Source organism: Thunnus thynnus, chromosome 15, assembly GCF_963924715.1.
Source record: "Thunnus thynnus chromosome 15, fThuThy2.1, whole genome shotgun sequence".
In the NCBI taxonomy this organism is placed as follows: Eukaryota; Metazoa; Chordata; class Actinopteri; order Scombriformes; family Scombridae; genus Thunnus; species Thunnus thynnus.
Window position 1 is genome coordinate 30,888,043 of NC_089531.1, and position 11,747 is coordinate 30,899,789.

The 11,747-nt window shown below is 37.5% G+C and overlaps 1 protein-coding gene across 1 annotated transcript; it reads left to right on the forward strand.

Moving 5' to 3' along the window:
• The first annotated feature begins 4,370 nt into the window (after positions 1-4,370).
• agr2 (anterior gradient 2) lies at positions 4,371-10,169 on the forward strand. Its single transcript, XM_067611765.1, has 8 exons — positions 4,371-4,431; positions 5,252-5,373; positions 5,477-5,540; positions 5,662-5,714; positions 5,945-6,021; positions 6,741-6,804; positions 9,695-9,778; positions 9,910-10,169. Exons 2-8 carry the CDS (start codon positions 5,265-5,267, stop codon positions 9,957-9,959), a joined length of 501 nt encoding a protein of 166 aa, XP_067467866.1. The 5' UTR covers positions 4,371-4,431; positions 5,252-5,264; the 3' UTR covers positions 9,960-10,169.
• The last annotated feature ends 1,578 nt before the right edge of the window (positions 10,170-11,747 follow it).

Consider the following 11,747-nt stretch of genomic DNA (forward strand, 5'->3'; position numbering starts at 1 on the left):
CATGCAGAGGAACAAGTACAATGTTCTGGAATCGCCATCCCAGTCCCCAGACCTGAATATCATTGAAAATCTGTGGGATGATTTGAAGTGCACTGTCCATGCTCGGCAACCATCAAACCTAAGTGTAGTGGAGTAGAAAGTACAATATTTCCCTCTGAAATGGAGTGGAAGTATAAAGAAGCATGAAATGGAAATACTCAAAAGTATAAGTACCTCAAAACTACACAGTACAAAAAGTACAGTACTTAAGTAAATGTACTTAGCTACTTTCCATCACTTGAAAAGGTGAGGTGATATTTCCTTTTCTTTGTTCCAAATAAATGCTAATGTTGCTTTGCATCTGCTAGATGTATAAAAAGGCAACAGTTTGCTGATCAAACAGTCATAACAACTTAATTTGCTGGATAACAATTCCTCTTAAACGCAAATCATAGATTTAAAAATTCTTAATTGCAAAGTAAGCAGTAATGTAGTTAAGTATGCCAAAATTGTTCTTAAGTGCAGTATATGAGTAAATGTGCTGATTTATGGTTTTATGAATAATATTTTATTTAATTTTCTTAAATAAAGACAACAAAACATGGTGGTTATACTATACATTTTTTAATGTTAAAAATAAAGTTAATCAATATGCAAGAAAATAAAATAAAAATATAAACAAAATTATATAAAAGACGCACTTATTGAAAGCTATTTGTGTTTGCACATACCACAACATTATAATAAATATTAATATACTGATTTCCATACTTTAACCGTGCCATTTTTAATAAACTGATTTTATACCTTATATGTGAATAATACAACTTAATATGTACTTGTCCACACTTAAGTGCACCCAACTTTGCTTTTACCATTAAGTTATCATTAATGCTATTTATATACACTTTAATGCTAAAAATATCCACTATTTATACAATAATGTGTATAAATACACTTAATTACAACAATATGGTGTCTTAAAATAGCACAGTTAAGTGCACTGAAGTGTATTCAAGTACTCTGTTAATACTTGAATACCTCCTGACATCAACTACAATGGCAGCAGGTCAAAAATATCCCACTTTAAGTACATTTATTATGAGTGCACATGAAAGTAACATAATAGATTTAAGTAATATTTTCTATTCTTTTTTCTGACATTCTACTTTTTATTTTCCATCACTGTTTTAAATTCTCATTGCAAAAAATCCCTCTGTGGACGTGTTTCCCACTGATTGACCTTGATCCAGAGAAGTCTCAATGTTCTCCTTTTTTCTTTTCTTCAGTAAGGAATGTATTGTGTTGGTCAGGCAGGCAGAAACAAAATGTTCAAGAGAATAAAGTTTCTTTAAATGACAAAAGTCACCCAAGGTAAAGCAGTGAGAACATACTTTCAAGTCTGTTAAAACAATGTGTGTAAGTATTTACCAGCTTTATCTGAGCTGAATTCAGGTGTTCGTCAGTTGCTGCATTGTGCTTCACTTAAAACCAGGTAGTTGCATCCTATTCGAGAAGGCTGATTAATGGCAGTGTGTGTGTGGAAGGAGTCAGTGTCAGATCCGTGTTATCAGGGCAGGGCTGAGTGCAGCTGGTAAATGTGGACTGTTAATGGGAGCGGCCATTAACCCTGCCCTTTATCAAATATTGACCGTGGTGCTGTGACAACACACAGTGACGGAGAGAATGACATGGAGTGAAAGCCAGTACTAAAGGAGCAGGAAGTTAAGGACACCTCAGCACTAAATTGCTCCCACATCCTGGTTTCAAGCCAACATCCCCACACACAGATGAGAGGAAGCTTCAAGAGATCAACCATCCATCTATCCATCCATCCATCTATTCATCCATTTATCCATTCATCCATCCATCCAAAATTTATAAGAATTAGATTATCTAAATGCAGAATATAAATGGGACCAAAGTTTTTGAGCAATGAAATCTATAACATATGAATAAAAATAAAAATAGTTATAGAAATGTGAATAGAATATAACAGTTATAACTGCTGAGTGGACACACTGTTGTCCATACAGAAATGAAAGCTGATATTTAAAGCCTGCTTCATTTGTATTGGTTGGAAGCAGATGGCAGTTACAATGCTTCTATTAGATGTTACTAACAGATGTAAATGGCTACTAGAACATGGATTATAATTAGAACACGTCTTATCCACATGTGTATATACAGTAAATCTACAACTATATCATACACAAAACATAATGAGTAACATTCTCAGGATCTACACTGGTGCTGTCAGAATGGTTTAAACAGTCAGAGTGACTGGCAGACTGAGCCAGAGCTCCTGTTAGACATCCTATAGTTCAGTGGTTCTCAAACTTTTTTACATCAAGGACCCCTAAACTGACATATATTAGATCACAGACCCCTCTTTGATAAGATATTGTCCCAGGGTCCCCCATCTGATAAAATTTTTGCTTTTAGATGTTTTATTACAGTGTATGAAACCCATGACCGAAATAGTCATACATAATGTCATTGTGTTACTTATGGATGGAATCATAGTGAAATAAATTATTCCCCCTTTTGCTGAGGACCCGCTGGAAGCCCCTCAAGTACCCCTGGGGGTCCCTGGACCCCACTTTGAGAACCACTGCTGTAGTTCACTTACTTCACTTTCACTTCCTGTAAGCTGCTTAAGTAACAGTCTCTCTTGATGAGCAGTGTCTGTCAGGACAGGACAGTCCACTCCAACGAAGATGGTGGCCATATTTGGCAGAAAATTCTTTTAATTCTAATTTTTGTTCACAAGCTGAGATTTCCATCTTGTTTTCAAAAATGTTTGCAAGAATTGGTTTCTGTTACACACATGGAAAAACTTTCCATTAACCTGAAATCTTAAACCAAATAGAACAATTCTCATCGATGAGCAGAATACATGAATTATACCTTCTCAATTTGTAATGAATGAATTTGCTGCTGGATGCTGAGGTTATATAGTCCTCAGCACAATCTCAACTAGTTTATTCATACAATTTTTTTTTTACACACACTCCACCCGGCGACTGTGTGTGGAGTTTAGGGTGAGTGTGTGTGGAATTCAGGGTGAGAGTGTGTGGAGTTCAGGGTCAGTGTGTGGAATTCAGGGTCAGTGTGTGTGGAGTTCAAGGCCAGTGTGTGTGGAGTTCAGGGTCAGTGTGTGTGGAGTTCAGGGTGAGTGTGTGTGGAGTTTAGGGTGAGTGTGTGTGGAGTGTGTGGAGTTCAGGGTGAGTGTGTGAGTGTGCAGGGAGCACTGCTGTCAAAGGCCTGATTCAGTCACTGAGAGGCAGATTGGTTGTCAGGAGGCCCGGTCCGGGTTGAGACTGAACAAAGCTGCCATTGATAGGTCACACTGAGCTCTTTGCTGCAGGATACAGGAGACTGTTGAGATGCATCAAGATAAAGCTGAGGCAGAGTACACATTCACTCACCTCCGTTAACGTTCAGAGCTGAGGGCGATAAACTTTAGATGCTTTTTTAATTAAAGGCTGCAAAAGTTTGTGGAAAATGTCTTAAAATGTGAAAAATAATTTTAACAGGAATGACATGACTTCACAAGGTTCTGTATCTGCTGTGGTTATGAAATCAAGATGTCAAACATCATTCGTTGTTCTTATTCATTGCTGAATCAACATGTTGACTTTGTAGGAAAGTTACAGTATGTGTCTTGAGCCAATCACATAAAGACCAATCATCATTCCAACCTCTGATGGCCTTCCTCAGGTTAATGCTGACCTGTCCTTGGATCTCAGCCAAGCATCCTATCTTGATGATATCACACATGTACTCGTGTACTCAAAATATGAATAAAACTGAACATGAAGAGTGCCCAAACAGCATAAAAATGATTAATATCATATAATTCAAACCCAGTCATGGTATCCAAATGAATGAATGTGAAACTATGCCTACCCTAGTCTAGATATGGTCTTTCTGATGTGCAGAGAACTGAATGCCAAATCCCAATCAAAATTCCCATAATTTAAAAGTGTGCTGCTTACAGGCTAACATACATGAATAGTAGACACACTAAGGTGTTCTTATACATTTGGCACATAGAAAACATATTATAGCAGCATTTCAGAATAATGAAAATCTTTATTATCAATTAGAATAAGTGCTGCTTGATGATTATGATATATGCTGACTTTAAGAGTTGATTCTATTATAAGGTAAAGTGTTTATCATCCTAAATGTTTAGTGATAAACATGGAAACGTCAAATTACCTGATTTTCCAAGGGAGTTTGGTTTGCAAACAAGGACGTTTACAGAGATTGAGTCACAGTGGCATTCCAGCACAGAAAAGGCGTGTGGGGGGATGGGAAGAGGGCGGGACAACAGGGGAACAGGTGCTTAAATATGGGGCAGGTAGAGGTACCTCTGTATAGGTAGCCTACAGGAGATCCTGGAGTGCGGTCCACCTACATTCTCACCTGACCACTCGGGAGCAGGTAAGAGAACATGCCTGTCCTCACAGGCCACCATACTCATTCATCTTAACTTTAGGGAAATTAGTCACTTTCACTTCAGTTCATGCTGCATAGCTACAGTGAAGTAATTCAATGTCAGGGCTGGAAAAAAGACTAAATATCCTACTTAGTTAATTATCTTAAACCTCAGTATGGAAGAAGTAAACTTCCTGGATTAAAATATAGTCAGATAAAAAAGGAAAGATAAAAGGTAACTCGAATTTTATCTTAAAAATAAGCATCTTGAAAATAAGTATTAAAATAGTTTTTGGGTTATAGTGGTTAACAGAGATAAGAATATGGATCATTTTAGTTACTTGACGATCATGCAACACAGTTACATGTCTTAATCCAGCTGTACTGTAATGGATATGTTTTGAATAGTCTACTCCTCTGGTGGAAGAATTTGTACCTAAAATAGCTTGAATTCTCCTCATATAATTTGATTTTGAGTCAGATTTGAGTCAACCTTTATTGATCGTGATAATCTTTGTTCTGTTAAAGACCAAAACTAAAAAAAATCAACAGAAATAAATAATGCCTCATGATTTTTGAAACAGCTGATATGATTGCTGTATACACCCATACATCTGTATATCTTTTTAAGATTAGTCAAAAGAGACATGATTGCTGATCCTTCTGTGGTAGAAACACAGAAATGACCTGGAAAAGTGACCTGGAAAAGTTCTGAATTGAAGTTTCTTCCATTCTTGATAAATTAGATGTATTTTTAAAAACCTGTTCCCTCAATTGTAACATTTAAAAAAAAAAGTTCAGTTTTGTGCTTTCCTCTATCTTCTAGTAAGCCTGTAAAGATGATCAAAGTAATGTTGCCGGTACTCTTGGTCCTGGTGGCCGTGTCTTCCACATTTGGGAAATACAGCCCGAAGACAGGCAAGAGGATCCCTCAGACTCTGTCCAGAGGTCAGTGAGAATAATCTGTGCCTTTAACGCTGAATAAATTAGCTTAGAGTAGACAGAGAGTATAGCTTCTCATTGATTTTTATTGCTGTTCATTTCCCTCCAGGTTGGGGTGATCAGCTGGTCTGGGCTCAGACTTACGAGGAGGCTCTCTATTGGTCCAGGTCAAGGTAAGAAATATTTCTTGCAATGATTCTGACATCAAAATATTGCTGTAACTCTGACACTGGCATTGAAATCTGGACATTGAGGTTGATGATTATTGTAACTGAAGTGGATTTGTGGTTTTAGGAACAAGCCTCTGATGGTCATCTTCCACCTTGAGGACTGCCCACACAGCAAGGGTAAGTCTAACTTGGAGAAAAAAAACCCTTACTGAAATAAGAGTTATTAAGTTACTCATGAGAGGAAAAAGGTTCTGTTGAATTAAGAGCCAAACCTGTTTGAAGAGCAAGCAGTCATTTGTTTGCTCACGTGTGACGTCACTGCATACATCCTGGTACTGCTGTGAAGCAGTCCCATGTGCTAATAAAACGGACTGAGCTGTAGAGTTAAAAACCTGTTTCTCCCGCAGCATTTAAGAAGGTTTTCTCTGAGGACAATGAGATTCAGAAAGTTCTAGATGAGGACTTCATCGTCCTCAACCTGGTGGTAAGTCACAGGCCTTTTAAGATCAGACTATTGACTATTCTAATTTGAGCTATTTTCTAAAATCCGGAAACCCTCAAAAATCCTAGTGTCAAACAAATGTTTAATAGTTTATTGATTAATCTGTACAAGGTTAAAGCCCAAGCAGTCCTGTTTTTTTAAATTTCTCTATAACATTAAATATTTTAGCCTAAATAAGCAACAATCAAAGTTAAAGCTGAAAAAAAACATTATTAGGAATAATTTATTAAGAGTTTAACAGTCAAACACAGTTAATTTGCTTCATCAGGGTGTGTGGGTGTGGTTTGACTACATTTTATTGATAGTGCTGGTAACATAAGCAAACAACCCCTCAACTGCTTTCACATTGTAATTCAAATGTTGCTAAACTCTGATTGGTACAGAAATACATGGCATCATCTTTTTGCCCCACCCACTTTAAACCAGTGAGAGAAGTACACACAAAAGCTTCAGAAATCTCTCAGGTGAAATACCCAAAACTGGTTGAACTGGCAGAAAAGTGTTCATGCAGGACCCTGGCACTTATAGTAAGAAGCTGATTTAGATAAAAAGGTTTGCAGGGCCTTTAAAACCAAAACCTTCATAGTTTTTATGTTTTATGTGATTTTATCTGCAGGTCCCAGCTGTACTCTAGTGACATAACCTTGTCAACACAGTACTTGATAAAGTGTTTATCTCTGTATTTTTTCTCTCACCAACAGTATGAAACTACAGACAAACATCTCTCTCCTGATGGACAGTACGTTCCCAGAATCATTTTTGTCGGTAAGAGCTAGAGCTTGTTACAGCAGTCTTCTTGTAAGCCTGTTAACATCTCCCTTTCATAGATTAATTTACCTACCTTTAAAGTAACACTTATTCCCTCTACATCATTGGTACATTTATGTCAAGACAATCAGTTCACTTAGCAGTGTTACTATTTACTTTTCCTCCTGGGGATCAATAAAGTGTTATCTCAACTGTAAATTATTTTATGGTATGTTAAACGATCTGTGTGTAGGATTTAGTGGCATCTAACTAGCAGATTGCAACCAACCAAATACCCCCTCCCATCAACCTCTGCTCTCAAGCATGTAGGAGAACCTACTAACCTACCCTCTCTAGAGCCAGTGTTTGGTTTGTCTGGGCTACTGTAGAAACATGGCGGTGAAACATGCAGGGGCTATGTGGAAGGGGAACCGCTCTATGTGGATAGAAAGAGCTCATTCTAAAGTAACGGAAACACTACAATTCTTATTTTCAGGTGATTATACACTAATTAAAACATACTTATGAATATTGTATTCCATTTCTGCCAAGTCTGTTCCGCTAGATGCCACTAAATTCAACACACCACACCTTTAATGGTGTATGACATGACCTATGATAAGATCTATGTTTATTTGTTTATTTACATTATTATTAGCTGTTGTCAAAGCAAATATTTAGTCAGTCATACATACTGTATGTACTGCATGTTATTACACATGTGTAATAACTTTTCAAGTATCTAAAGAAAGGATCTAAATCATAGACTGTAAAAAATTATGGACGTAGTCACAGTGATGTCACCAATTGGTTTGAGGACTGCAATTTTGAAGCCTTGAGTTTAGTGATTTGACCATTGCCATTTTGGATTTGACCATCGCCATGTTTGATTTTTGGAGCCAGACCATAGTGCTAGCCGCTAGCTTGGTTAGCATGGTACATTTACAATCTATGGTAAACAGTGATAATGCTAATTTCTGCTCGCAAAAACAGGCCTAAAACCATTAAAACAAATTGTACTCACCAAAGAAACTGAACATCTGACTCTTTAGAGGGTCTTTAATGACAACCAAACGCTGAACAAGACTTTTTAGGTGATCAAAATGTTACAATTAACTTTAATGAACTGAAAACACACTGTGAACAGCAACTAAACCTATACTCTGTGAATCTGGGGTCACGCTGAGGGCCATGGTTACATCATGTAATCAACGTTGTTGCCGTGGTAGTGACTTGTTAATCACAAGATAGCCACGCCCTAAAGCATACGCTTTAGGGCGTGGCTATCGGGACCATAATTTACAAAATTAACATCCTGTTGTATTGAAGAAGACTTTAAACTAGTGTTTGAGACCATTAACTCATTAGGAAAGTGTTTACTGAGGTAATAAATCAAGTGAGAAGTAGGGTAATTTTCTCATAGACAATTAGACTTCGTTTTGCAGCCAGTGGAATTGCCCCCTGCTAGCCATTAGAAAGAGTGCAGGTTTAAGGCTTCACTTTTCAGGCCAGGAGCTAGCTGCTTGATCTAAATATAAAATCTGTGTAACTTTTGCTGAACAGCGGACACTGTGGTCATAAGTGGCTATTACAGGATAATGGTAAATGTTAAAACATGGTTGAGCTAACAGCAGCACAAATTAGCAGCACAAGCTATGTAAAGCTAACATAAGCTATCAGTCCAAACCAGACAAAGTGAGGCTGTAGCGTATGGAATTGAACATGGTGGTGTTTTATTACTTATGAATTCAGGTGAGTGGAAGCACTGATGTCCTGCTGTGGCTGGATGGTGGCTGCGTTTTGTTTTTTTTATCCCACATCTTCCCATTGCCTGTATAATATGCTTTTGGAGGTGGGGTGTGCCCTCATGCTCCTCTTTATATGTAGCATGACAGGCTCTTTGCCCTGAAGTGAAGTTGGTGAAGGCACTGAGGGTTGCAACATCCAGCATATTGTACCAGAGCACCATGGGCCACTTATGATCAAGAACATGATCAGGACATGGTGTGAGTGTGGGAAAAAGCACAAATGTAACCAGTTTTGAGGTTGCAGAGAGAGGGGGTGAGAAGAAGGGGTATGTAAGGAGAAGGATTTGAGAAGGTTTACCCTGATAACTAATAATATTAACCAATAAAAATATAATACAAATAATAATGTTTTGAGAAGAAATAAGTTAACATTTTGCTGTGGTGGTTGTTTATTACAGTAGGTTATTGTTGGGGTCCCCAGGGACCCCACTCGGTACTCCTTGTATGTTTAATATGTTGAGTGAAGGTTAACCTAAGGTTGAGGGTTAACCTGATGTTCAAATATTATGTACAGTTATCTTTCACAAGATATCAAATATTTTCTAAAACAATTGTAAAATAAGACTTCATGCATCAGGTGTGCAAAAGCAGCTGTGTTGAGTTGTGAAATGTGTGGCGGGTGAATAGTTGTCTGCGGTAAATATGTTCCCAAGTGCAAACATTTCCAAATATCAAGAGTTCCTATTGAATTCCACATTGAATACATATGGGTCATTTTTGACCCATGTGGGTAAAATTAATGTAGAAATACAAAACTTATGTTTGTTCATAAAGTAAGAAAGGAAAAATAAAAATAATGATTTGTTGTTGTCAAAAACAAGATATTTAATGAATACCTGGAATATTAAATGATAAAATACATTTATTTAAAAGATATAGTAAAGACACACTCAGCCATGCATGAAATAACACGGGTAATTTTTGACCCATGCTGTGCATCAAATAAGGAAGCTGACTTGGTGCCACAATATCAAGTCCAGTCAGACATAGGGTACATACATACATATACAGTAACAGTACTCAGCTCCTGCCTGCTCCAAGATGGTACCTGAATTAAAATAGAGTCTTTTACTCATCCTCTATCAATAATCTCTCCACAGACCCCACAATGACGGTGAGGGCTGACATCACCGGTCGCTACGCCAACCGCATGTATGCCTACGAACCAAATGACCTCAAACTCTGTAAGTGACACTTCACTTCTCTTCAGCTGATGCTGAACACACTGTGAGCTTTACACAAATCTGTACTCAGCCAGTTTGTTTTCATGAGCCACAGACTGATTAAATGTAAATGTTTCCTGCCTCTCTCTTAGTGATGAGCAACATGCAGAAGGCTAAGAAGCTTCTGAAGTCTGAGCTGTGAGCAAGAAGACAAGACTCATGCTCCACTTGTGATCCTGATCCAGAGTTTATTGTTGCCACAGATGCCAATAACATGCTGTCACCACAGTTTACATATGGAAAACCAAGCACTGGAAAGTTTCCTCTCCTCACCCCCGATTCTTACCTTTGTTATTATTGCTGTACATCCAGACTGTCTTTTGAATAAATATAAAATTGTTCATTTTCACAAGATGGATACTTTGTTTTTTTTTAATTAGCCTACAGGTTGCAAAAAAGTGTGTAAACTCAAAGAAGACATGATTAATACACTTGGCATATCAATTAAAACACTAGCTACTTATAGCCACTTATATATTAAAGAACTGGATGAAATAAATTTGAAGGTTTAGTGTCTGTATAAAGCATGCTGTTTAAACAGAAGTGTTAAAGCGTTTGAGGGTCCATATTCCCTCAGTGAGGCCTGCAAGGCTTATATGGTTGAACATGATGTTTGTGTTAGGTGGTTAGCCTTTTAACCAAGCATAGGTTTTGGAAGGTTGCTGATAATGGACATACTTCTCAAACAGTTGCGGTACCAATAAATGTGAACATTCTGTATTGAGCTGCCAGACTGCATTCTACAACTGGTTTGTCAAGGATAGCAAAATGCTAGCAAACTATTAACAGCAGAGTAGATAATTACTTAAAATGACTATTTTCTAACTTTCCACATGGTAATTTCAGGGAATTTTATATGTGGTAAATAATATGTATGGAAAGGCAAACACTGGTTTTGTAAGATGTATGTTATTTAATTGAATGAATAGAAAAATACACAAACAGAGGATGTAGTGATGGGTTTGACTACCATGTGGTGTTCTGTCATTTCTTTGCATAAAGCTTGGGACTCTGGTTGGGATCAGGTTTATTTATTTTCAAATGTGATTTATTAGGAAATTTCTCTCTTTTTCTTTCTTCGATTGTGCCAGTCATAAGTGTCATGTTACATGTGGATACAGAGGGATAAGGTAAAGAGACAGAGAATATTTAGCGTAATAAGCTAAAAGTCAGTTAAGGAGGAAATAAAACAGGTACAGTCAGATTTAAATGCGTGGTTACCAGGCATCCTGCTGGCTGCTACATTCTCTCTTTGATTCTGTTATGTTGCTAGTCGAACCCTTCTCTCTATCTCTCTATCTCTCATGTTTGCTGGCTGTAACTGTTTAAAGAAGTTTACAAAATCTCACATTCTCTTGAAATTGGAATTTTTTTGTCCACTCTGGGGCAGTGGAACATGCTGTTAACACATCAGACAGTATCACCTCATAAAGTAGCTATGGTGAATGTGTCAGAAAATAGCTGGCCATTCACACATCCAGCAAACACAGAGTAACAGTTGCATTTGGAGTTTGTCACTCTCCTCTTAGCTCTGGTTTGATCTCTGAAGTACTGCTTTACAGGCAAAAATAGAAACTTACATCTCTAATTAGTACTGTTATGTTTCTGTTTGCAGTCTGACTCTGTGTCCCTAGCTGCCATTCTCCACTGGTCCTCCAGAGGCCCTCAGACTTGTCTTCCTTTTTCTTTGGACTGGACTTAGTGTGAGAAAGCTGATTTGAGTTGTGTCTTTAAAAGACTATCTTGCATGATGATTATTTGGGTTGTCTATATTGGTTGGTCTGTCTTTGTTTTCACTCAGGTCTGCACTCGCACAGCATATGCCTCACTGATATAGAGGATTTTGTGTGTTTTGAATGTGCTCTGGGTTACGAATTGTTTGTGATAACTGCATTTGCCATTTGTGTTTCTTTGTGTAATGCTTGAACTT

Bases quoted from the DNA above. Each gene is read 5' to 3' on its own strand.
- agr2 (XM_067611765.1), top strand. From the start codon at position 5,265: ATGATCAAAGTAATGTTGCCGGTACTCTTGGTCCTGGTGGCCGTGTCT. The intron at 5,541-5,661 runs GTAAGAAATATT...TTGTGGTTTTAG, and splicing joins CTCTATTGGTCCAGGTCAAG to GAACAAGCCTCTGATGGTCA. The intron at 9,779-9,909 runs GTAAGTGACACT...CCTCTCTCTTAG, and splicing joins ACCAAATGACCTCAAACTCT to TGATGAGCAACATGCAGAAG.